This window comes from Heterodontus francisci, chromosome 19 (genome assembly GCF_036365525.1).
Source record: "Heterodontus francisci isolate sHetFra1 chromosome 19, sHetFra1.hap1, whole genome shotgun sequence".
NCBI classification, from domain to species: Eukaryota; Metazoa; Chordata; class Chondrichthyes; order Heterodontiformes; family Heterodontidae; genus Heterodontus; species Heterodontus francisci.
This window is the reverse complement of record NC_090389.1, coordinates 54,849,681-54,877,193: the sequence shown is the minus strand read 5'-3', so window position 1 is coordinate 54,877,193 and position 27,513 is coordinate 54,849,681. Positions and strand designations below refer to the sequence as shown.

General features: G+C 43.2%; 1 protein-coding gene and 1 long non-coding RNA gene across 6 annotated transcripts in view; one reads left to right on the top strand and one right to left on the bottom strand.

The window, feature by feature from the left end:
- The window catches only part of flnbl (filamin B, like), a 174,769-nt gene that overhangs the window by 28,366 nt on the left and 118,890 nt on the right, over positions 1-27,513 (top strand). For all 5 annotated transcript variants that reach the window (XM_068051655.1, XM_068051656.1, XM_068051654.1 and 2 more), the window contains one exon: positions 16,735-17,190. In XM_068051655.1, the coding sequence (XP_067907756.1) occupies positions 16,824-17,190 (367 nt within the window). In that variant the 5' untranslated portion in view covers positions 16,735-16,823. The remainder of the gene's footprint in view (positions 1-16,734; positions 17,191-27,513) is intronic.
- On the bottom strand, positions 14,395-18,111 carry LOC137380073 (uncharacterized). Its single transcript, XR_010976968.1, has 2 exons — positions 17,850-18,111; positions 14,395-14,682 (listed from the first exon to the last, which is right to left on the bottom strand). It is a non-coding gene; the product is annotated as an uncharacterized lncRNA (long non-coding RNA).

The following is a 27,513-nucleotide window of genomic DNA, read 5'->3' as shown; positions in this document are numbered from 1 at the left end:
CACAACCTCAAAATCATCAGCAATTTCTACTGCTTGCCTAGTTTTCAAAACTTTCAGATTATTTATATGAGCTCTCACTACTGAAGGAATGGAGTTTTTAAACTCTTCTAAGAGAATCAATTCTCGAAGGTTCTCATATGTGGTTTCTATCTTTAATGCCTGTATCCAACGGTCAAAGTTAATTTGCTTCACCCTCTCAAATTCTAAATATGTCTGCCCAGCCAATCTCTTTAAGTTGCGAAACTTCTGACGGTAAGCTTCAGGGACTAACTCATATGCAGCGAGAATAGCCTTTTTTGCCATCTCATAATCTGCAGAAGCCTCTTCAGGAAGCATAGCATAAACTTCATGAGTTCTGCCTACCAGCCTGCCCTGCATAAGCAGTGTCCTACTTTCTTTCAGCCATTTCATCTGTTTGGCTATTTTTTCAAAAGATATGAAAAATGCCTCTACATCCCTTTCTTCGAACTTAGGAAGAGCCTGTATAAATTTAAACAGCTTTTTGCTGGGTCTTGAGCTAAATTCAGATTCTTCCTGACCCAAATTTTCCTTGTATTTAAGACTCCCCCATTGTCTTAGTTCCATCTCTTTTAACCTAAATTCCCTTTCAAATCTTTCACTTTCCCTCTGTAGTTCAAGTTTTTTTTCTTGCTATTGCTGTTTCTTTTTCTGTTTCAAGTTTTTTCATTTCTAACTGAATCTTAGCCAATACCACTGCATCACTCTCTGACTTCCTACTTTTTTGTCTCTCATATTTCCCTTCTTCTAATTCTTCTAATTCTTCTAATTCCAGATGTTCAGCTATTATGTCAATTATCTCTGCTTTTTTGGCACCTAATTTCAATTCTAACCCCAATTTTGCTGCCAATTCTTTTAATTTGTTCTTAGTTAAAGTTATCAGGGAAACACTCTGCTTTCCCAAAAACTCTACTGCAACCACTAATGCCATTGCTATGATATAGACAGTACCATATTATACAAGAGACCTGGTTCCTTTTATTTCTTTGTAATTGGTGTTAGATTTAGATCCCAACAATGAGTTTCCAATTGATATGATCCCAGAGATGAGCAATTAATATGATTCCAAATTAGTCTGATTCTGATCCCAGATGCGAGCCGCCTAAGTAAAATATGATTCAATCCCGGACAAGCCCCCAATTAATATGTTATGGTACGACTGCTCAGGACAAAGCCCCCAATCAAAATATATGATTCTGATTTCGGTGGGAGCAACACACTGTCAATTCAGTCCCACCGCCCCACAGGTCACATAACCTATATCTTTAAGCTTTCCAAATCGAAGAAAGCAGCAGCTGAATTGAACAATCTAGTAACCCCTGAATGAGGTGAACAAAACCACGTATCTTTAGAGATCAACAAATTAACTCTTTATTAGAAAAAAACTAAAAATCCTAAACACTGCTAGGATAAACCAATATCTAAAGACTTTCTAACTTATTTAAAGAATCTAACACCCGCATTTGCCTACATATACTCAAACTAACAGGATTTCTGTTGTTTAATTAGCTGCTTGAAAAAATAGAAATAACAATAAAATCTTTGCAGATTTACGCCCCTGATGAAGTGGAATCTTCCCAATGTAGGAACAGTCCAAGGTTGCTTGAAGTCTTTGCAGTCGTCCGATGGGGAAAATAAAAGTTTCCAGAACAGTAGGACAATCAGTAGTCTAGTTCAGCACTTGAAGTGTTGCTCTTCTTTCCAGCGATGAACACAGTGGATCAACAAAAAACTTCTTTTATTAAAAATAATTAATCTGGCTTGTCTTTTCAGAATTCTGAGAGGGAACATAAATAGTCTTTAAATAGACTGAGGGAGAGCTCTCCTCTTTCCTTCACGTGCCAGAACAGTCTGTGACCCACTGTCTCTGAACAAACCGTTTTCAAAGTTAAATGGCAAAATTGTATGTCCTGTTCTCCCTCTCTGTATGGCTGTATCCAGGGCAACCAAGACACCATTTCCTGTAACCTCTGAAGCTAGCTGCTTTAAAAAAGTACTGATCTCTTACAGCCTTAAAGGCACACCACATATTTCCCGAGGAGAGAGAGAAAAAAAGGATCATGACACACCTTTCATACAGAAAAATGTCCCAAGGCATTTCACAGGTGTGCAATTAGATATAGGCCTTCTTGAGCTCTGCTAGATTTATGGGAGTGAGCTGGCTGAAAGTTTAAGATAATATTATGAACAGTAGAATAAAAGTTGTATTGTTTAAGTTTACATATATCATTTGAACTCTGGGGCTGGGTACAGCTACTTGATATGTTATTTATACATATTTAAGGCTTCATTTTCCTATTTGTAGTTGTGTGGATTTAACTTAAATGGCAAGACTTTAAAGTAACACTTGGAGTAATGCATTAGGGTTAATGCTTAATTCCCAAATGATTACAAGTCAGTTTGTCTTACAATTAACGTACAGAAAGTCAGAAAAAAATGTGTTGGACTTAGATCAAAGGATGTCAGATGACAAGCTATGCACTTACCCAAACAAAAACAAGAAATGCTGGAATCACTCAGCAGGTCTGGCAGCATCTGTGGAAAGAGAAGCAGAGTTAACGTTTCGGGTCAGTGACCCTTCTTCGGGGGTCACTGACCCGAAGCGTTAACTCTGCTTCTCTTTCCACAGATGCTGCCAGACCTGCTGAGTGATTCCAGCATTTCTTGTTTTTGTTTCAGATTTCCAGCATCCGCAGTATTTTGCTTTTATGCACTTACCCACCTTTGTTCTGCAAATAATTTTGCTGCAATTATGTTAGTTTTTAGACCTGCCTCCCCTCTCTGTCCTCATGGTCCTTCTTTAAAGAAGTCATGACTTGTTATGGGTTTCTGGCAGGGTTCGGCTGTTGTTTGGTGATGTGTGAATTTTCAGTGGCTCTATCATTAAAGTACATGTACCACCTGACAATAGACAAGTATAGGAGTAAGAAGCTTGATTTAAGTTGATCATATCGTCAACTTTGGTTTAATACCACACTAAATTTACAATCAACATAATTTGTTGAAACACTGCCACACTTCATATTATAATCTGCAAAAATGATTCAGAGAAGATTTTTGTAACCAATTCCTAGATTATTCACTATTTTACTTTACACATTAATGTTATGCACCCTGAGGCATTATCTTTGATAAGTTACTAGAAGATTCTACAAGACAAATTTTTCATAAATGTTAACATCTGGCAGGCCTGTCTTTAAATGTTGGAATATTGTATTGTGTCGTTAAGCTTTAAGTTTTCAAATAGGGGTCGCTGGATCCTAGGGAGTATGTGAGGTGATCCCAGAGGTCCCACAGGCTATCTAATTTTAGTGCATCTGTCATTTTTGACTTGGGTAAATTTTCCTCTGCTTTGCTCCCAAAATGTGCCTAGCTTCTGGGAGAAAAAACAGAGGGGAAAAGGATGGACAGCCATTACACTGGGTGTTCGTTCCCATTGTATTTCACACAGTGCGCAGTGGTTAGCACCGCAGCCTCACAGCTCCAGGGACCCAGGTTCAATTCTGGGTACTGCCTGTGTGGAGTTTGCTAGTTCTCCCTGTGACCGCGTGGGTTTTCGCCGGGTGCTCCGGTTTGCTCCCACCGCCAAAGACTTGCAGGTGATAGGTAAATTGGCCATTGTAAATTGCCCCTAGTGTAGGTAGGTGGTAGGGCATATGGGATTACTGTAGGGTTAGTATAAATGGGTGGTTCTTGGTTGGTACAGACTCGGTGGGCCGAAGGGCCTGTTTCAGTGCTGTATCTCTAAATATAAAAATAAATACATACACATCAGGAGGTTTCCCTGATACGGGGCAAAGCATCTGTAGCATGCACAAATATTACAAGTAAATGAAATGGTAATCAGGCGGAATGATAGGACCACACATCTTGCCTCATTTTCCTGAGTCTCCATATGGCAGAGGCAAAAACATAATGGCACCTGCAGCCCTTGGACCTTAATATATGTACCCAGCCCCTTCAGATTGGAGGATCTGAGAAGAGGCGGGCAGCAAACCCCTTGAGGCACCAAAACGGTAAATGCTTTTTTATTTTACATGGTCAACAGAATACATATCTGGGCTGGAGGTCTTCTGGCTGCTGTTTTTGGAAAGCTGCCAGCAGGCCCCAGAGCTGTCAGCCATTACTGCTGTTATGAGCCTCTTGGGCATTCCTATCTCAGGGGACCTGGAACTGAAAATATGAGTAGCTTCAGATCTCATTGGACAGACCACACATCAGATGTGCTCTGGCTTGGAGGAGTGGGGTGGTGAGTGTGTGGGCAAAGCTCTGGCTGGGGCTGGGGGAGGGGTGGTGGGCAGGAAAGAGCACATGTGAAGTGAAATTTAGTCCTTACATCTGTTGCTGTGTACCAGTAAAATACATTCTCTCCAATAACAGCACTGTTTTCCTTTTGGAAGCTGACACCATCTTTCAGAAGTTAGGACAGAGCTTTGCTAAGTGTGTTCATTTTATGAACTGATAATAGAGTTTTCCGGTGCCAGCAAGAAAGATTGGAAATTTTAACACAAAGGTCAGATGTCAGTACATCTGCAGAATTTGATATCTATTAATTTTAATGGATGGAAAATCCTGTGAGGCCTGCTGACAACATACACGACTGTGAAGCTTTGCAGCACGGGTGCACATTTCTAAAACCTTTCCTGCTGTTTGTAAGCAGTCTCCCACACAGAAAAGTTTAAAAGCAGCATCAAAGGCTCTAAATATGGCTGGTGAGTAAAAATGAGTTTTCTTGTAGAGGGTGTGTAACATGCATGACTTTGTTGAACCAATGACGCTTGTCATTGGCAGAAGTTTCTAGATTCAAATCAGATTTCATTCAACAGAACAAGGTGTGGTCTTTACTCCTATAGCATGATCTCCACGCTTCATATTAGCCTTAAGGGCATAGTTGAGAGCCTGTCACTCCAGAATTGGCCTTTATAGCCACTCCAGGCGCTGCTTCACAAACCACTGACCACCTCCAGGCGCGTATCCATTGTCTCTCGAGATAAGGAGGCCCAAAAGAAAGAAAGAATAAAACTGCCACTGTTACTTCTCCAGCTTTGCTTCTGAGCCCATTTGAATGTTAATATTGGAAGAACCTAACTTGGTTTGGATGTACAATATTGCTTACTTTTCAAGCCAATCAGTGCAGGGAAAGATATGGAAAAAATTAGGAGGTGAATATTTGTAACTGAGACATTCAGCCTAAATTTTACTTGCCGATTCACGTCGGTTTAAGCATGTGTTCCTGCAGTTGTGATTTTGTAATATATGCACTTTCCAGTTCTTATCAGAGTGAGTCAGTGCCCTGCCAATGTATTTGCATATATGGTACTTGAGGGCAATCCAACCTAGATAACATTATTGTCCAGGTAGCTTTAACTGTGGAATTTGCACTGTCACAATACTTTAAAAACAAGACCAGGTTATGACCAGGTGAGAAAGGGGTCTAGAGTTCTCGCTTAGCTGTCACCTGGTCTTACCATAACAGGATTTAATTTTAAACACTGTTTTTAGCTCCCCTTTGTTCACTAACTTCCAATTATAAGGCAAAGAAACTAGCCAAACAGGCTTTCTTAGGTTTAAAGAAAAAAGGTTGAACTTTATTAAACTTAAAACTCTAATTCAGTTAATGCCTACAGAGACACGACATGCCCATGCTAGTGTGCATACACAATACATGTGTGCAGATAGAGACAGAAAAGAGCAGAAGAAATAAAATGGAAAAGTTTGAGGCAATATCTGAAGATGGTTTGGTTACTGTTCTTTGAGCTCGCTGTAAAGTCCCTGTTTGTAGGTAGGTCTTGCTTTGCGTTGGGGCCCAGTATTCTTCAACCTTGTTCAATGTAGGAGACTTTTCTCTCTTGAAGTTCATGTGTCCTCAGTGGGTCCAGAGGCTTGTGAGAAAGAGATGGAAGCAGACAGGAAAGGTCTTCTCACTCTCGGAGCAAACAGTCTTTTTTTGGGTTCAGAAACTGTCTGTGCACAATTCAAAAACTTCCAAGTTGGCCAGCAGGTTAGCCACATGACCAACTGGTTTAACCACTTCTGTGTTTGTGGGTTCTCTTGTCCTAGCAGACCCTGGAATGTCTCTTCTTACACACAATATCTGGTGATCAAAGTCCACTTTAGGTTCAGTGGATAAGGGAAGTAACCTCTGTTGACTCCATTGGTATGCAAATGTCCTCCATCCAAGTGGCTGGCAGCCCTTGTAACAGGCCTTCTCTTCTTCCTAGCAGCAATTTGAAATTTAATGTCCATATGGCAAAATTAATATGCCTCATTCTCAGCAGGTGGGGGCCCAGTATGACAGACACAAAACTTAATACAAGGCAAACTCTGTGCTGTCTGCTCGTTACCATGATTATATAGTGCAGCCAGGGCTAGGTGCACTGTTGAATGGCCGCATGCTTGAGCAGGAGGTACAAAATTGTGAGAGGCTAACAACACTTCATTCTAGCCTGCACTATTTAAAGTCAGTCAGCACCCTCTTAAAGAGGAGGTGCATTTTGATTAGAGCAGGTGCTGGAAGTGGCTGGGGAATGAGTTTCTGAGCAGGAAAAACACTGGAAAATGCACAACAAGGCAGAGATTCGGCACTGGAGGCCTTGGTGCAGGAAGTGGAGAAGAGGAGAGGTGTCCTCTATCCACAGGGGATCAGACAGACATGGTGAAGGCAGTGGCAGCAGATAATTGTCGTGGTCAATGATAACAATGTAGCCCCGAGGACCTGAATGCAGTGCACAAGAAGTTTAATGACATCACGCAAACAGTCAAAATCAGGGAATGCATCTTCAGATACCATATCCTTACAAATGAACCCACTAGCCTCATACAATGCTCAATTCACCACCCTCCTCCCTTCACTCACCTATTTTATTCTTTCATGGGATGTGGGTGGCGCTGGCAAGGTTACCATTTATTTTCCATTCCTAATTGCTCTTGAGAAGCTGGGTGGTGAGCCACCTTCCTGAATGTCTGCAGGCTGTGTGGTGTAGGTACTCCCATTGTGCTGTTAGGGAGACTGTTAGAGGATTTTGACTCAGCGACCATGAAGGAACAACAATACATTTCCAAGTCAAGATGGTATGTGACTTGGAGTGGAACTTGCAGGTGGTGATGTTCCTTGCACTTTCTGCTCTTGTTCTTCTAGTGGGTAGAGGTTGTGGGTTTGGAAGGTGCTGTCAAAGAAGCCTTGGCAAGTTGATGCAGTGTATATTATAGATGGTATACGCTGCAGCCACAGTGCAACCGGTGGTGGAGGGAGTGAATGTTCAAGATGGTGAATGGTGTGCCAATCAAAAAGATTGCTCTGTCCTGGATTGTCTCGAGCTTCTTGAGTGTTGTTGGAGGTGCACTCATCCAGGCAATTGGAGAGTATTCCATCACACTTCTGAGTTGTGCCAAGTAGATGGTGAAAAGGCTTTGGAGAGTCAGGAGCTGAGTTATTCACTGCCGAATTCCCAGCCTCTGATGTGCTCTTGAGGCCACAGTACTTATGTGGCTGGTCCAGTTAAGTTTCTAGTCAAGGGTAACCCCCAGGATGTTAATACGGGGGGATTCAGCGATGGTAATTCTGTTGAATGACAAGTGGAGGTGCTTAGACTCTCTCTCTTGTTGCAAACAATCATTGCCTGGCACTCGTGTGGCACAAATGTTGGGCTGGATTTTATAGGCCCCCCCCTGAGGCGGGGTAGGAGGCGAGGGACCCATAGAATCGCAACGGGTGGTTGGGGGGGACAGAGGGCCAGTCACCACCCTGTCGCCAAGCAATTTTGCTGGGGGTGGGATAGTCGATGACCACTTTCCAGCCCAGAGGCCAATTGAAGCCCTAAAGGCCACTTAAGGACCTCTTCCCCCTGCCGCTGGGATCTAACCTGCGATGGAGGCTGCCTCCACCATGCGGGGAGGACGCCTTGCAAAATGAGGTGCCCTCTTTTCGGGCTTGTGGGGAGCCCCTCCTTCGTGGGTAATCTGTGACCCGCAGAGGATCCCCGCTGGCAAAACCTAGAGCTCCTTGGCCCCCCTTCCTCCTGGACTTGACGCCAAACTTCCCTCACCAGGGCCTTCCAGACTGGCCCTCGGGACCCTTCCTCACTTACCTGAGGTCCAGGGTTCCAGCGCTGGGCCTGGGTCCAAGGCCTCTGCAGTATTGGCAGTGGCCACTGCTCCCAGTGGTGCTGCCGATACTGCTAAGCTGCCAGTCCTGTGATTGGTGGCAGCTCTTGGAAGCGGGATCCCCGTCTTTAAAAGGATGGGGATTCCAGCGTGGGACACAGGCTTTGCAATAATGAAGGATTGCTCGGGAGGAGCACAAATAGGACAAGGCTTGGTTCCCCCGACCTTTTTGGAATGGTGCCGGAAGCCCCACCTCCAGCATAAAATCCAGCCTACTTGCCACTTATCAGCCCAAGCCTGAATGCAGTCCAGGTCTTGTTGCATGTGGGCATGGACTGCTTCAGTATCTGAGGAGCTGTGAATGGAACTGAATGCTGCAATCATCAGCGAACATCCCCACCTCTGACCTTATGATAGTGGGAAGGTCATTGTAATTGTTGGTAGGCAGCTTCACCAATCAACAATCACTATCAACCCCAACTCATACCTCACATTCAAAGCTTCTGCTTGTGCTGCAATGGAAGCTGAGACATCAATCATCAGACACTGCATCACTGTTGGGTCCACATGTAATAATGGAGTTGGCCACCACTTCCTCGCTGGAAAGGATGGGCTCCAAACTCTGTGCAAAGCCTTGTGCCAAGATGATGCTGGACTCCTCCATACTTCTTGACACTACATGCAAGGGAAAAGGGTAGTGCAGGTGCCAGCTCCCCAAATTCTGAGGTTGCACATGAGTTCTGCTGCAGAGAACTCCGATGGAGCAACCTACAGATAAAGGCTGATGGGTATGGACAATGAAATGCTTTGTGCATTGGCTAGCCTGCCAGAAAGCCTGCATGTAGTGTCAAGAAGCATGGAGTTGCACAGAGTTTGGAGCCCATCCTTTCCAGCGAGGATGTGGTAGCCAACTCCATTATTACATGTGGACCCAACTGTGATGCAGTGTCTGATGGTTGATGTCTCAGCTTCCATTGTAGCACAAGCAGAAGCTACCCAATGTCTGAGTGCTGCAGTGGAAGCTCAGACTGAAGTCATGCAAGCTTAGCTCTTGCCATCATGGCTGCAGATACGACTGTCCAAAGGAGACTGCAGGATCTCACAGCAGTCCAGCAATTCGACCTCCAACACATTGCCAGGATTGCTGAGGCACTGCTGCAGAGGTGTGGCAGTAGCAATCGTGAAGCACAATGACATCATTTGTTCTCCCATCACTAACACTCCACCCTTTCTGTTGTCTGCCAGCCAGCCAGCCAGACTGCTGCCACCCATGCTGAGATGATGAAGTCCAAAGCTGGGCCTTCCTGAGCCAGGCTGCACAATGTTATCCTGCAAGGCCATCTGTAGTCTCCCCAATTGACAGTCAGCAGATTTCCACCAACAATGCTGCAGCCACTGGGGACCACTGTGCATGAGTACTAGGACAGGCAAAGGCAAATGGGAAACAGACAGTAAGGGAAAGCACAAGGGTGATTAGTTGACTTTTTGTAAGGAATATTGGATGGATTGATTGATAAAGCTGGTTTGGTGGTGGCTTTTATTTGAGCATTGTAGCCAAGAGGACGCTGTGATGGTCACTAACAGAGGGAAGGTAAGGTGTGGGACTGCTGTTGAGTGGGAATTAAGGTTGCATTCACTGGTACTGCACTCAGGTGAGCCAATCATGGGCAACCCGACAGAAAGGGGATGTGTTGGTTGGTTTCCTCTCTCCCTCCTGCTCCTCGCCATATATCTGATGTCAAGGGCTGTGCCACCATGGTGGCAAGGTTGTGCAGGATGCAGCAGACCATGATGACTCCTGACATGTGTTATGGAGAGTACTTTAGAGCTGATCCAGAGCAGTCCAGGCAACAGAAACATCGCTTAAGCGCTCCAATTGTCTGCTCGATGACTTTCATGTGACAGCATCTCTCTTCTTTTAAGTATACTGTCCAAGTGTGCCTGAATTGTACACCGGTGTCATGAGTGGGGTGGTCAGCAGATATCCCTTGTCAGCCAGTAACTGCCCTTTATTTTATTTAGACATACAGCACTGAAACAGGCCCTTCGGCCCACCGAGTCTGTGCCGACCATCAACCACCCATTTATACTAATCCTACACTAATCCCATATTCCTACCACATCCCCACCTTCCCTATATTCCCCTACCACCTACCTACACTAGGGGCAATTTACCTATCAACCTGCAAGTCTTTGGCTGTGGGAGGAAACCGGAGCACCCGGCGAAAACCCACGCAGACACAGGGAGAACTTGCAAACTCTGCACAGGCAGTACCCAGAATTGAACCCGGATTGCTGGAGCTGTGAGGCTGTGGTGCTAACCACTGCGCCACTGTGCTGCCCTTTGGTTTCTTGTTGTGGCTCAAATGCTGATAGTATAACAAACTGGCGCAGAGTAAAGGCATCATGACTGGTGCCAGGATACCGGACGTTGACCTGCTGATACGTTAAGTATAGTTGCACACAAGCAGCACATTGAGGTATATTGCAGTTCATCTCTGAATTTACATGCGGCGCCTACAAAGCGATGTGTGTGCAGTCAATGGCACCTTGCACCATGGCAAAGCCGGCAATCCTGGCCAAGCCGCACGCTCACTCCACCTGCTTTTCTCTGGAAAGAGAGAATGCAATATATTTCCCTTTCCTTGTATGCAAAGTTCAGTGACCTTCCTTCCACAACAGTGAAGAGCAAACTTCAAGATGTTGAAGATGCCTCCTGCTCCAGTCTGGAAGGACCCTGATACAAAGAAGTTCATGGTACCTTTACAGCCATTGGCAATGCCACTCTCACCCTGCTCTGAAGCTGCAGGTCTGCCTGCAACAGGTAACGGATTTCAGTGAGCACATCTTTAGTGAAACAGAGACGTCACACACTGTTCCTCGCTGAGGTTGAAATTGAGAATTTACTCCCTGAAAACGCAGGGTGGATATGACCTCCTGCTAAGCGCCCTTCTGCTCCTCCTCCTCCCTCTCCTTCTATGAGCAACCTCTCCTCCTCTGTGTCACCTCTGCTCATTCTCCCTGTCATGATGTGGCCAAGGGGGTAAAAGCTACAGCAATTGGACTGAGTAGAACCCTTGAAGTGAGAAACTTTCACCATGTCGCACACCATGTCCTGTAGATTTCACCAACTCTAAATAGCAGTATAAACCACAAAACACTTTTAATGACTCTGCAACAGTCAGTAGAAATCAATCAGTAACTAACCTGAAGGTGATTTTTGATTCCTTTAAATAGCTGGTCGGGGAGGTTCTTCCTGCTACTAAATGCATGTGCAACTGTGCAATGTTAAGAGAGGGTGTTAGTTGAAGCGTTTGCATTACTAGAGTTGTGATCAACCCACAGTGCTTTTCTTAAAAGGATTGCCTACTAACTAGGATATTTCATGAAGTACTCCCCAGTCAGTTCAGCAAAGCTGATGGAAAGCTGCTGTTGCTCATGTGGTGACCCTCGAAATGCTTGTGACTCCTGGGTGCTCGAGCCTCTGAGGGCCTGGCTGCAAACTGCAGCACTTTGACTACTTTCTGGCCAAGCTACCATAGTTGGCTTGCTGGCACCATGATTGGTATTGGTCGAGGCAGTGGCAAGGAAGCAGATGTACTGACATCCTGAGAGAGGACAACTGGTGCTACTCCCATTGCATCAATGCACTCCCATGGGAATGCAGCTCATCACTTCCACTAATCTGTGGGAGAGCAAACTGCAGAAGATGAATGATCCTTGAAAGCCACTATCCATGTGGCTTACAAATCTGTCTCTCCAAGGTGGAGCTCACAGTCTGCTGCAAAGACTGTGAACATTGACTCCTGTTGTGTGTGTCTGGATGCAGTGTCCCTGGAGGTGTCCAAGCTCTCTAGTTAAATTGAAAAATGCTGATCCCATGCAAGCTGATACCACACAAGCTGGAAGCAGACAACAACAACTGACCTTTAACCTAGTAAAATATCCCAAAACGCCACACAGGAGTGTCGATCAAACAAAATCAGAGACCAAGCCACACGAGGAAATATTAGAATAGAAGATCAAAAGCTTGGTTAAAGAGGTAGATTTTAAGGAGTGTCTTGAAGATAGGGAGCTGGAGAGATTTAGGAAGGGAATTCCAGAGTTTAGGCCAAGGCAGCTGAAAACTCAGCCGCCAGTAGTGAAGTGATTTAAATAGGGGATGCACAAGAGGTCAGAATTGAAGGAGTGTGGATATCTCAGAGGGCTGTAGGACTGGAGGAGTTTACAGGGATAGGGAGGGGTGAGGCTATCGAGGTATGAAAACAAGGATGAGAATTTTAAAATTGAAGTGTCTCCGTACTATCAGCCATAGTGTTGAAACTCCTTAGGAGTCCTTCCAATACCTGTTTATGTGAAGCAAACAGCTTTCTTTCCATTGCTGGACCCCTGAAGTCCTCATCTCTGTCCAGCTCAGCAGAGCTGGGAGAGGACCTTGCCTTCTAACAATCTTCTCAGTTGTCCCTGCCCCCAGTACCTGCTGCTCCTCCCAAGGTTTGGATGCTTCACCACATGCAGAGCTCTCTAGCTCACTCTCTAACCCAGCTACATGAACAACATGAACAATAAAAACCTAACATGTGAAAAAGGAACTGCAAAATAAGGCATTTCTAAAAAATATAAATACCTTGCTGTTTCCATTGGTGGGTGGGTCAGGAACCAAAAGACACAGATTAAGCATAATTGGAAAAAGAATCAGAGGGGAGTGACGAAATTTTTAAAAATGTAGTGAGTTATGATCTGGAATAATTCTATACTTACTATGTGTTCACACTGACCATCAGAAATATAACTGAAATCACTCATTCCAGATATTTGTGTCAGTTTTTTCCTTCATTCTCTCTCATTCCCTTTTATATTTCTCCCCAAAATCCAATCCAATAAGAAGAGCAGGCAAGTGACCTGTACCTAAATTTATGCAAAATGTACAGCTTAAGAAAGTACACAAGAACAGCCTTGGGCAACTGTTTCCTTTGATTTTCCTTCATTTCTATAGAAAGCAGCCTGCCTACTGTTTAAGCTTCACCCTGTGGGGAATTTACTGATTGAGTAATTGTAGGCGCAAACCAACTTCATACCTCTGTACACAGCTGCAATGAGCTGTGCCAGCATAATGCTTTCCAGATGTTATATATAAGAAATGGTTTTGTTGTTTGAAAGCTGAAAACTTGAAGAGTTATAAACCTCTAAAAGATACAGAACTATATTTTGATACTGTGAGAAATGAACTACAGTAGAGTACATTTTCAACAACTTTAATATAGCACCTTTAATGTAATTAAGTACCACAAGGTGGACATTAAGTCAGGAGCAAGAATGATTAAGGGGAGGCACTGAAAGCATATTCAGAGGCATAGGTTTTGTGCAGGCTTTTGAAGGAGGAGTTCGAAGTAGTAAGGTGAATGGAATTAGAAAGAGAATTTCAGAAAGCAGATAGGATGGTTCTGATTTTAACTCCAGACTAGTTTTGGACAGGTGAGCAAACTAACAGCCTTATTCGCTGCTCCAGAAATGAGGCTTAGGATATTTTAACTCCAAGCCCTTATTTAAATCCGGCCAACTGAATTCCATTAAGTTCTAGGTAAGAAGTCGATGGGTGTACAGTTGAACTTTTGACTTGTCCAGTTAAAATTACCGCAGGGTCCTAATTACATCCTACGACGAGAGCAAAATACTGCAGATGCTGGAAATCTGAAATAAAAACAGAAAATGCTGGAAATACTCGGCAGGTCTGGCAGCATCTGTGGAGACAGAAACAGAGTTAATGGGCTGGATTTTCCTGGCCCTTTGGTGGCAGGCTTGGAGGCAGGGGAGGGGTGGGGAAAAATAGGGGGAGCTGTGTCGGGATGTCTCCCCGACACATTCCTGCTGCTGGGGAGGTTTCCCGGGGGTGGTCTGGGAAGTGGATCGGCTGCCCACTCCAAAGAAGCCAGCAGCCAATTAAAATAGTAAAGGCCCCAATTAGGGGCGATCTTGCAGCTTCGCTGGCATTTTGCCAGCATCGAAGTGGCATTCCCCTCTACCCGTGACACGCGGAGGCTGCCAGCTCAATGGCAGCAGCCTCCCTGTGATAGGCTGGGGGGCCATTGGAGCCAGAGGCTCCGTGTCCCAATGCATAAAACGCCGCAATCGCAGCTGAAACCAACACAGTGGAGGGGTTTCCCCTCCATCCATATGTTCCTGCAGGCCTGTTTCCTTTTCATTTGATTTTTGCTGTGTAGGCTGTAGTGCTGTGCTGTGTTCTTAAGTCATCTTTTAATGACAATCGTCGGCTTTATATTCGGATTCAACACAAACACTGTTTATTGTCTTAATTATTTATATTTGCATGATTTCAGGTACAAGTCTTTTCCTTGCTGGTGTTTGTGTCTTCTCTCTGTAAAGCCATGTGCTGAGTGCAAGCTCAAAACAGTCTCCTCCTTATATATTTCTGATAATTTCAGCAGTTGCATCAGTAGTCTGATCTCCAGGGGTTGGCAATGTGTCAGTAGTAAAAGATTTTGAGGTCTGTGACCGGTAATTTCAGGACTGCGAAATTTCCCATTGGCTTCTTCAGACTGGCTTTTAAAAAAAAAATCACAAGTGTCAGTTTCACAGTTGACCATTGTTGACAGCAGAAATACCAGTTTGTGAACTTTGGACCGATTTGGGTTTTCCAGCGGGTTCCCTTTTTTAAAAAAAATGCTTGCCGGAAAACTCTGAATCTGTCCGAAGTTCAGAAACTGCTGTTTCTGCTGTCAGCAACGGTCAGGGGTGGGGGATAGGGGGGAGGGAGAGAGTGGGAGTGGGGAGGGAGAGAGTACAGGGACAGAAAGAGAGGGGGGAAAGAGTGGGCTGGGGGAGAGCAGGGAAGGGATGGACACAGAGGGAGGAGAGAGAGGGAGGAGAGAGATGGACACAGAAAGGGGTTAGGGATTGACAGAGAAGGAAAGAGCGAGCGAGAGGGGAAAGAAAGAGATCAACATCACTCCTGACAGATGGACATCTATCTGGATTCTCTGCATCTCTACATCAAGTGTGGGGGCAGACATTGACCACTTGTGCAAGCAAAAACAATGCCAGGTATCTCAAAGGTGCATTTTAAATTGGACTGTGTTTTGATGCCATTAGGTTGGCTAAAGACTTTACATACAGATTAATTGCCCCCATGTCTGTGGCTGAGTCAATAATTTTGTCAAATGTCCATGGTGCAACATGTTGGTGCCTATCGCTGCTGATCTCTTAAAGGTACGGTTTCTTAGAGTGGCGCAATGGTTAGCACTGCAGCCTCACACCTCCAGCTACCCGGGTTCAGTTCTGGGTACTGCCTGTGTGGAGTTTGCAAGTTCTCCCTGTGACCACGTGGGTTTCTGCCGGGTGCTCTGGTTTCCTCCCACAGCCAAAAACCTGCAGGTTGATAGGTAAATTGACCATTGTAAATTGCCCCTAGTGTAGGTAGGTGGTAGGAGAATGGTGGGGATGTGGTAGGGAAGTTGGGATTAATGTAGGATTAGTATAAATGGGTGCTTGTTGGTCGGCACAGACTCGGTGGGCCGAAGGGCCTGTTTCAGTGCTGTAACTCTAAATAAATAAATAAAGTCAGCACTGCACTACACTACACAGGCCAGCAAGGGCTCCTCGATGTTGAGGCGCACTTGCGGTCCCCCACCTGCTTCAGTAGCAGCCACCTTTTGCAATGGAACTGCTGAGGCTCCACAACTGCCAGCCCTCTGACTGGGTATGCAGCATTGCAAGCCCGCTAGCTTAATTGTACGGCGAGCATGGACCTCTGGGAAGATTGCTGTGCCGGTCTTGCTCCCAGCAAGTGTGGGCTTGGGACCCCCATTTTATTTAACGTCGGGATGTCCAAGCCCGCAGCAGAATACAACCCAATGTTTCATCAGGACATCCTAGAAGCCTGATTTGCAGATAGTAATGAGGCACCCATCTGTTTCTGTCAGATACATTTACCACCAGTGTCAGTTCCCAAGTTACAATGGTGGTCGGCATGTTTCCAGCAGGAAGAGAGGGCTAAGTTAAATCGTGCTATTTTAATCAGTCATCTGCCTTGTTCCTGCTGGGCAGGTTGGGTTAAAATTGGGCCCATATTTCTCATTTAACAGCATTGCAGCGCAGTGGGTACTATAGAAAAAAGAGTTATTAAAAAAATTATTAAGCCTTTGTATTTTGAAATCATAGGGAGGCGTCCTGTAAATCATTTATTCAGTTCCATGAAAACTATCACACGGCTATATATGCACTTGGTAATGGGAGGGGAGGGGAGGTGGGAAAATGGGAGAAGAGAATGATTATCAAATGCTCATCGTTTTATACAACCATTCAACCAAAAACATTTTACTGGCATTCTATATCATGGGTAATAACATTTTGACATTGAATTTAGTATCTTCACTGTTCTTAATTATATTATTTTTGACGAATGCCTAAATTATTTTTAGAACATTATTCAAATTTCCACTGAAACAAAAGTTCTAGAAGTATTTGCTCGATATGTCAGTTCTAAGCCAAATTAAACTTTCCTAAAGAATTATCACATCATTGCTTCCAAATTAAAAATGAATCACTGATCTGGAAGCAAGCATTCGCTTACACTTATTTTCAATTCCCTTACAGTCTCTCTACAAAGTAACCTGCAGGCAGTGAAATTGACACCGCAGTCATCCCGGAAGTGGAGAGAGAGTTAAAAAGGAGGAGGTGGCAGCATGAGCACGCATGTGCAGAGGAGGGAGCTGGAGCAGCATTACCAGCAGCAGCAACCCGGGGACAAAGACGCCGAGATGCCGGTGACTGAGAAGGATTTAGCTGAAGACGCGCCGTGGAAAAAGATTCAGCAGAACACGTTCACCAGGTGGTGTAACGAGCACCTGAAATGTGTGAACAAGCGCATCCACAACCTGCAGAGCGACCTGGCGGACGGGCTGCGGCTCATTGCCCTACTCGAGGTGCTGAGCCAGAAGAAAATGTACCGCAAGTACCACCAGAGACCCACCTTCAGACAAATGCAACTGGAGAACGTGTCCGTGGCGCTCGAGTTCCTCGAAAGGGAGAACATCAAACTGGTTTCTATCGGTGAGTCCCTTTCCCGCTGTACAAGCCGTTCGCGTTTCTAAACCTGCCGTGGATTCAGTAGCGCCTAGAGTTTCTCTGCAACTTTGTGCTTAGACCAAAAGTTGGTCGGCAGCCGCCTTGTTCCCCAAGGTACTTCTCGTGTTTTTTACTTTTTTGATTTTTCAGTAACTAACCTTCAATTTCGTGAACTTGATCCTCATTATGCTTGTTAACCATGGCAACCATTTTAAACCTTTCCAAGCTAGTGGGGTTATAAATAAGAATTTAAAACTGGGCCAGTGAACTTTCTCCGCCTTTTCCATATGTCGGCTTGTATTTATTTATTTATGGATTTACCGGACACATGCTCACCAACATTATCCTGGTAGCTGGATGTCCTATTTATAAATATTTGAAAAGACCGCTACCAAGTCCAATTGTTCCACATCTGACTGTGTAAATATCATTCACTTTCTCGGGTCGTGAGGAACCTTTTTTTTCCCGAATGGAATTGTTTTAAAGAGCGGGTTCAGTTTGGACCCAGACGTGTCAACAATCGGCAGGAAGTTTGAACAGCTACCCCTTAATCTGATAATTTTTTTAAATGTAGCTTCTCTAAATCCGGAATAATCTGGTTCACTAACATTCTGTGCAGCCGTTCATTCGGTAGGGTGTGGTACCTTCAGGTACAGACAGACTGTCGCTCCAATTCCTGTAGGTGGCCGAGTCGTTCAACCTTCCACCAGATCCCACTTCTGTTTTGCGAGCTCTGAATCGATCAGAACTCCAAGCAGATCCGTTCAGAAATGGGGAATAAACATTTCCTTCCCCCTCCCAGTGATAGTCATGTATAGATTGTGGTGTCTAGTGAAGCATTAGTCTCAATGGGAAATAAATCTCTTCTAATACAGTTCGGGTGATTGATCAGCTTTCATTCAGCAGGCAAGCTGTTGAACTTTAGTTTTTTTACCATTTGCTACCATTCCTTTTGGAACGGGCTTCTGCTATTAAGCAATATGAAACAAGTTTAGCTAAACTTTAACTGGAGGGTGTGCCCTAGAAAGTTGCCTTAACCTGAGTGACGAGTTGTTTTCTTCTTTATCATTGGCACTGATCTGTGACATTACCGAAGAACCTGTATATAAAATATTGATGCTACAACCTGTCTGTGATTTTTATTTTGGCCAGCTGTGTCTTGTATGGAAACTCACTTGAAACTGTAAAATTGGAGTAGGGAGCAATCTTTAAAATTTATATTGCCTGATGAGTGTACACACTCTCCAATGACTTAAGTCTTTTTTTAAATATAATTTTAGGTTGACTAAACTAATGTTGGATCTCCTAAAAGTGCAAGAGAGCAATAATTGGCGTACTCCCTCCTTTTCCATTCATAGCTGATCTCAACCATGCCATGGAGTGCTGCAGAGTTACCTGGCTTGAGTATTCTATTACTGAAGATAGACTTGGATCTAAACTTAATTTAGGCATACTACCTTGATCACCAGACACCCTGCTCAGCTTTTTTGCCCTGATTTTCTCCTCCCACCCTGTGAAGGATTCCATAGTTTATAAATAACTGATTAAAGTGGGTTCAAGTCCTTTTTTTTTAAAGGTGGACATAAGAGCAGCTCATCGCATCTTGTCACAAGTAACACAATACACTGTAAAATGTGACTACATTGCCACCCTTCTCTTAACTACAGCATGGACACAATTGAGCAATGGTTCCACCAGATGTAGCACTTCAATAGTATTTACTAGTTGAGAATTATCAACATGTTTTCATACCTGACTGAGGTAGCAGGCTACTACAGCTATATAGTTTTATCTTATCGATGCATCTGCACAAGCCACTCTCGGGCAAATTGCTTTGCTTGGATGTCCAAGTTTTATGCCCTCAACTGGGCTTTCTCTTAAATTCTTTAGTTAAGATCATTGTGTAAAGAATTTGGTGTCCAATGTATTAGTGGCAGATGCTTTTCCCCACCCATTCACTTTGTTGCTTGGCTATGGTGTTCTCATGGGTTAGAGGAAGTCTCCTTTTCATGATTAGGAGCTCTGAATCATAAGCTAAATTAAACATTATCCTTGTGGTGCCCAAGCTTGACCACTTTTTTTTTCTTTAAGAAAGACACAGAACACCTCCCACTGCCAAAGACTTGCAGGTGATAGGTAAATTGGCTTATAAATTGCCCCTAGTGTAGGTAGGTGGTAGGGCATATGGGATTACTGTAGGGTTAGTGTAAATGGGTGGTTGTTGGTCGGCACAGACTCGGGCCGAAGGGCCTGTTTCAGTGCTGTATCTCTAAATTAAATTTTAAAAAAAACAATATGATTTTTGGCAACTTCTAAATGGTTATCTACACAATCGGATTACCAGCCACTGGTAAATCCACCATTGGCACAGATGCCCCTTGTATCATCCAATTTAATGTCTTTAGGTATAGAAAGCTATACTGTTATGATTCTGGCAGGAGGAGTGCACTGTGAATTCAGTCCCACGTCTCCACAGGTCACAGCATGTCAATAAATTTTCCCACTTACTGAAACAGCCAATTAGATACTGTATTTGTCTCCCAGAATAAAACACACCAACTTTGTTTCGTTAAACAGCAATTAACTGTTTATAATAAAACCAAGTCTTAACCAATACTGAAGTAAACCTATATACGAATTGAGATATTTAAGCTCTTTATTTTTTCCTAGCCCTCATGTACATGCATGTACATCCAAAAACCAGCTAACCATGAATAAAGGATTTTTCTTTACAGCTGCTTCATAAGAATAAAAAGGAAAAGAAAACTTTGCTATAATCTGGAAGGAAGTTCTTTGGTTTGGCAAGGTGTCCCAAAGTCAAATAGCTGGATGCTACTCTAAATCTTTTTCAGGCGAGGTTGATGAATAGTTTGATGGGTAGGCATTAAGAACTTCAATGGTAGAAGGCTTCACGTTGGTCTTCCATCTGGGGTGTAGCAACAGGTCGGTTCTCTATGCAAAAGTCCCTTTTTATTTTTAATAATGCAAGATTTCTGCAAATTCAGGTTTATTCCAAAATGCAGGAGACAACAGTAACACTTCATACAAGCTTTTGATTTTCAAGAGCAAGGATTCTTTAGAGGTAATACTTTTCGGGGGGGTTCTTCTGATCGCCAGGCAGGTCGAAATCAAATTCCAATTGCCTGCTTTTGTCCCAACTCAGTGGCTTTTCAAGTTTTTAAACGTGAAACCAAAACCTTCCAGAAACCAAAACCATCCAGAAACAAGTCATGTGCCAAGTCATAAGTTCTCTCCTCACAACAGAGGGTAGCTCTTGGGTCAACAACGCCGCCCCCCCCCCCCCCCCCTCTTGCTGGTTTCCTTGAAATTACCTGCTTTTCCAATCCTTGTTTACCTGTTGAACTTCCTTTCAAAACCTCCATAAAAGGTCAGATATCTCTGTCCATTGAAATCCTTTTTCAGTTTAAAAAGTAGAATCCCAAGTTTTAATACAAAAAGAAGGAAATCCTTGTAACAATAGCAATTGAATCTTAAGAGGTTAGCAAAGTCATATCTCTAGTTTGCTGAAGGTGAGCCTGCTAGCTGCACCATCTGCAAACTGCTACAATACTTTCAGGAATATGTGGAATGTGATCCGCATGTGCCATCCAGAACATCATTTGAAGATGAGGAAGACCATTTCACAGTGAGTGGATCTCCTATCCTATTGATAATCTTTGCAGCTGGGGTATATATCCTGGCTTAAAATCCATAGCTTCCAGTTCTGCTATGGAGGACTAACCAACATCCTTTTAAGATGGAAAGCAATGCAGAGGTTTTTCTGAACCTTGATGCTCTGCAATTTTGATGATTTTAATGAGCCTCAAGTTTTGTTCACTTCAGTGAATGGCTGCAATAGTAGTTCTTGGTGAGATATTGCAGCTTTTGGGGTCCAGGATCTCCCTTGTACCACATATCTATTATCAGAATAAATGTGAACTCTTCTTTGCACTTTTTAGTCTAATGCCATGCAGAAACTGATTAGCAGGTATTTGAAATTGCAAGAATAAAGCTTGGGCATTAAGTAGAAACTGGTATTCTATTTTCCCCCAGGGTATTCCTGTAGTATTTATAAACGGCTGTAAATTCTGAATGTACTGAAATGGTTTTTGTGTTCTCTTTTTTTTTTTTTTCCCCCCCCCCCCCCCACCCCCACCAGAAAGTTGGCAAAACTCCTTATGCTGTCATTGATTTATTCCTTTTTATGTGGTTGCTAGGGACTGTCTAATAGCTATTTTAAAGCAATAGTTTTTCAGTCACACTGTCTAATGGCCCACTCACCAGAATTCAAAGTAAATAAGTTTAATCAAAAGTTATGGGGCTACCCGGAGATAAGACTTTCCCGCCTTTGCTAAAAATACTCCAATGCCTGTTCAGGTCATTGTGGGATTAAATGTGTGCTTACCAGCAGCCAGAGTTTGACAGCAGTTGTAATCACTGACCAATAAGTCATAGAGAGAAAGTCAGTTGTACAGCACAGAAACAGGTCCTTTGGCCCATTGTGTCTGTGCCAGCCATAAAGAACCTATCTATTCTAATCCCATTTTCCAGCACTTGGCCCGTAGCCTTGTATGCTATGGCGTTTCAAGTGCACATCTAAATACTAAAATGTTGTGAGGGTTCCTGCCTCTACCTTCCTTGAGGCAGTGTGTTCCAGATTCCAACCACCCTTTAGGTGAAAAAATGTTTCCTCAAATCCCCTCTAAACCTCCTGCGCCTTACCTTAAAGCTATGCCCCTGGTTATTGATCCCTCCACCTAAGGGAAAAGGTTTGTTCCTATCAATGCCTCTCATGATTTTGTATACCTCAATCAGGTCCCCTCTCTGCCTTCTCTGCTCTAAGGAAAACAACCCTAGCCTATCCAGTGTCTCTTCATTGCTGAAATAAGCAAGGAGTGAACTGGGAAAATCCATTCACCTTTTGTCTTTTTTGAACATTTTGTGTAATCTAGCTTGTTTAATGGTATTTCAAAAAGTGGACAAATGCAACCATTTTATACACTAAAGAACTAATAACTCACTGGGAGTGAGTAGGTGTTAACAGTATAGGAGATTCAAGTTTCATTTGATCACTTTTTGATCATGACTTATTTTAGGTGTCTTTTGAATCCCTTAAGTATGTAAAATTGATTCCAATATCCAATCAAATAACCTTGTGGATTTTGTCAGCTGTGTCAAAGACAAGTTTTTCATTTACATTTATATCTGTAGGTAATTCCACATTATTTACTTGGTGTTTATGTATGCACAAGAATCCAAGACTGCATCTAAGTCTCCTAACAGTCAAATATCCTGCATATAACCAGGTCTGAATAACTTTTCAATATTGCTATGCTGGGAAAAGCTTGTTAGCTGTAATTTACTACCCAGTTTCCTTTTTTTTTTAAAAACTCAACTCATCTGTAGTGGTCTGTAAGATGGTAATGTGGTTTTTTGGGTGGGGCAGGTGGTTCTGTTTTCATACATGATCCAGATTTTTTTGGAAGTGCCTTGTATTTTAAAAAAAAATTCATTCATGGGATGTGGGTGTCGCTGGCCAGGCCAGCATTTATTGCCCATCCCTAATTGCCCTAATTTGTCTCTAGACCGTCCACTGATGACCAGGACAGCCAGTTGTTGACCTGGTCTACTATTTGAAACATTACATGGAGGTGTTCAAGGACACCTGAGTGATTTAATCTTTGCCACTCCCTAAATCTATTTTGGTACTGATGTGACTGAGACCATCAGCAGTAACACATGTCCCTATGGTATGGCATGATGCATTTGTCCTCCCACCCTGCCTTTAAATTTCTGACATTATAATTGTCAAACATCTTTCTTTAGTTACAGCCTCAAACCTACAAAAATGCTTCAATATACAGTTTTTGGGAACGGGCACTTGAAGGAAATCTTTCCTTTTGCAGGTTATTTTTAAGCTTGTAATTTAGCTGGTTGTCAATTATATTTGCAATTTTCCTGCATCTTTGTGCCAGGATGTTTAGTAGAAGACCTAGTAGACTATATTTGAGACTTTCTATATGTCTCAATGGGCACATTTGACAATAGTTCACTTTTCTTTTGTAAATTTAAATGACTCGAGCATTGCTTTCTGATTTGCGGCAAATGGTGCTCGTATGTAAGCGAGAAGTCTGTACACTCAGTTCAGGTCAAAATGGGCTAATTTTCGATCTAGTTCTGAGTAGAAATGCTGTCAAAAAGGAATATCTCAAACTCTTGACTGCCATCCTTGGTGGGTGACTCATACCTAGGATCTAATTTATAGATAGAATTTTTTTTTTTTACAGTGAACTACCCATTGCTGTGTTGTGAATACACATTCTGTTCTGTGCCTGGTACTTTTCAGTTATCTTTTCTGAAGCTGATGTAACTTGTGTAGAATAAAAATGTAATTTCCACTTGTTACAACTAAGGTTGGAGAAATGCAGGGTCTTTCTCTAGCTCTACCACTCCACAACGTATGTTTAAATATTTTACCCAGTTACTGATATGGCCAATTGTATACGTTATCTATATTTTCTTTTTCCACTGTAGAGTATCTCCTTTTGGTGTCGATTTTGTAGCTTTTTGAAAAAGTATCCCATTGGCCTTTCTATGCCTGATTCATAGTCTTGTAACAGGACTGTACCCAATACCCCTGGGTTGCTAGCATTAATTGTTATCTTGAAAGTCTTGGTGAAATTTGGAGCAGCCAACACTAGTTCATCAGTCAAAATACTTGGCAGTCCCCTGACCACACCACCTTGGGTTTTCTTTTTCTGTAGCAAATCCTCAGTGGAGCAGCTATAGTACTAAAATTTGGTAGAAACCACACATCCCCAAAAACCTCACTATTTTTTGCTTAGCAACTTGTACTTTTGCTGTTCTTAGCAACACTTGCCCTTGCCCTATTATGCCCAAGGTAGGTCACTCTCTTTGCAAATTTGCTTTTGGCAAGGTCTATTATTAAATCAGCCGATTTGTACTTTTCTAAACACAGCTTCTAGTTGTTCCAAGTGTCACTAAATACCAGTACATCAAGGTAAACCACACAGTTGGGAACACTGGCTACCACTCGGCTCATTTAGTCTCGAAAATGGATGGGGCATTTTTAGCCCAAATGGCATCACCTCAGCATTGGAAAAGACCATCTGGTGTGACAGGCCAGTATTTCTTTAGCTTGGGGTGTTAAAGGAACTTGTCAATATCCCTGACAAAAATAGATTTGTTTAAGAAACATGGCACTACCAACTCTATCAATACAGTCACCCAAGCAAGGGAATTGGGTAGGAGTTTAGCCTTTGTTACTGCATTAACTTTTTTCTTTAGTCTATACAGAGTCTCATTGAACAGTCAGGCTTAGACCCTTGTAAATTGCCCCTAGTGTAGGTAGGTGGTAGGAGAATGATGGGGATGTGGTAGAGAATATGGGGTTAATGTAGGATTAGTATAAATGGGTGGTTGTTGGTCGGTACAGACTTGGTGGGCTGAAGGGCCTGTTTCAGTGCTGTATCTCTAAATAAGATTTTAAAAAAATAACGGATGCCAGGTAGAAAAAAATACTAACCCGACTGGGGAACTCCAGCTGCTTTGACTGGGTTCAATTAGGTTGTTTTCCAGCATGTATTGGATTTCTGCTTTTACCTGTACCTGTTTCTCTGGACTTAAGCAATAAGGATACTGTTTAGAGTCATAGAGAGATACAGCACTGAAACAGGCCCTTCGGCCCAATGAGTCCGTGCCGACCATCAACCACCCATTTATACTAATGCTACATTAATCCCATTTTCCCTCTCTCATCCCCGCCTTCCCTCATTCTTCTACCACCTACCTACAATAGGGGAATTTTTTTTTTTTTTTAAACAATGGCTAATTTACCTATCAACCCGCAGTCTTTGGCATGTGGGGGGAAACCGGAGGAAACCCATGCGGTCATGGGGAGAACTTGCAAACTCTGCACAGGCAGTACCCAGAACCGAACCCGGGTCGCTGGAGCTGTGAGGCTGCAGTGCTAACCACTGTGCCGCTGTTTAATCGGAAAGGATTCCCCTACATCCACATAGTGTGGCTAAGGTTATCTTTCCTAGCTTATCCCTACAGACTCTCTTTTAAATGCTGAGAATAGTTTTGTTGGGCCTTCTCGTTCTGCATCGAAATATGAAACCGTAGTGTCCAATCTCCCTAACAATTCAGTATTAGCTGACTGGATAGTAGGTTCAAGTTGAGAATTGTCTAGGCCTCCTTCTCCCTCATCCTCACTATTCCTTTTATCCTTCACTGTCCCTACTACCTGACATGCTTGTGCTTGCTTATCCTCCTCCTGGCGATGATATTGTTTTAACATATTGATGTGACACAACATATTATTTTCCCAGCAGTCTGGGGTGTCAATTAAATAGTTTACTTTACCAGTTCTCTTGACCACTTTTATATGGACTACTGAACCATGCTTTTAGCGGTTCACCCTGTAAAGGCAGTAATACTAACGTCTCATCCCCTGGTTCAGATGTTCAGGTCTTGGCATGGTTGGTTGTCAGCCCGTTTCTTCATGGTTGGTTGTGAAGCTTTTAAGGTATTCCTGAGCCACATTGCAAGCTCTCGTGAGCCGTTCCTGGAACACTGATACATAATCTAGCACAGAAGATTTGTCTCTGTTCTTTAAAATCTTTAATTTTGGAGGACCTCTTGTCTCCTTTCCATAAGGAAATTTTTAGCCCTTTATCCCAATCATGGGGATATTCATGACAGTATGTCCAAATCACTGTTTTGAGGGTCTGATGGTAACTTTCTAAAGCCCCTTGTGTTTGTGGGTGATATGCTGAAGACTTTAACTTTTGTGTTATACCCAAATTATCCATAACTTCCTGGAAAATTTTCTGACTTAAAATTGGAACCTTGATCTGATTGAATCTCCATTGGTAATCCATATCTAGTGAAGAACTGGATTAACTTCTCTACCACTATCTGAGCAGGAATTGTTCTCAAGGGAATGTCCTCTAGGAACAGAGTAGCCATATCCATAATGGTGAGTATATATTGATCTGCTTTTGTTTTAGGCAAAGGTCCTACACAGTCTACTAACATCCTACTAAATGGTTCACCAAAAACTGGTATGGGAATTAAAGGTGCTAGTTTTATGACCGGTTGCAGTTTCTCCGCAATCTGGCATGTTTTATAAAACTGCACCATGTCCTTGGAAAGGCCTGGCCAGTAAAAAAATGTTGGCTTGTACATGCTTGGGCCTTCCAGATCCCTACATGGCCTGCCATAGGAATTTCATGGGCTATCCTTAATATCTCCTGGCAATACTTGGGTGTTACTACTATCTGGTGAACCAACATTCATTCATTCTTTGTCCGCAGGTCTGTGAGGAGATCTCCACTTCCTCATCTTAGTCACATTATTACTAGTGGCATTCTGGAACTGCCTTTGCTTCAGCTTCGGTTTGATCCAATTGTGCCACTTGACTTAACTCTGGATCAGCTTGCTGAGCCTCAATCAGAACACTTATTCAACATTTCCTTCTGATTTATCCAAATCTCCAAAGTTTCAAATATTTGGCTATCTGTCTGTGGTGCCAACGTGACCTCCGATGGAACTTGTGTAGTGACCTGAACACTGGCCAATCATGAAGGAAAAATTCCTAGAACTTTTTTTTTCCTGCAGCTGCTGTCTCCTTGACTTCACTTGGTCTTTCTATGACTACTGAAGAAGCTGCTACCTTTTGCTCCAGCCAAATCATTCCCCAGGCAAACTATGGACAACTCCTACGGTTACTGTTCCAGACATTAAATCACACTCCAGATGCACCTGATACAAAAGTATGGGTATTTACTCAACACTGATGCCGTTCACTAAAACCTTGGCATTCAGTGTGCTCTCTAGTGGAAAAGTTATTCCTTTCCCCAGCCAAAGAGTTTGGGTGGCTCCTGTATCCCTAAGTATAACTATAGGTTTACCTGCCTCATTTGATGAATAAAGAGTTACTTTTCCTTTTGACAAGAATTCCCCATAACATTTGGGTATCTTGTTCATGTCCCCAGCACTGGGGTTTTTTTTAAATTTGGCTTTGCAGCTACAGTCAAAGCTACAGCTTGATCTGTTGTACTCTTGGTCAGGGCCCCTGTCTCTGCATTGGCCTTGTGTACCTCAATGTCCCTGCACCTTCCAGCAATCCACACTAAGGTGTCCCACCTTGTGTCAATGGAAACACTGAGGCCTCTGGACCTCACTCTCACCCTCAGCACTTTGCTTTCTGGCTTGAGGTGGTCCTGGTACATTCCCAGTTGTACCTTCTTGTCCCTGGCTGCTTCCCACTGTCTATCCTTG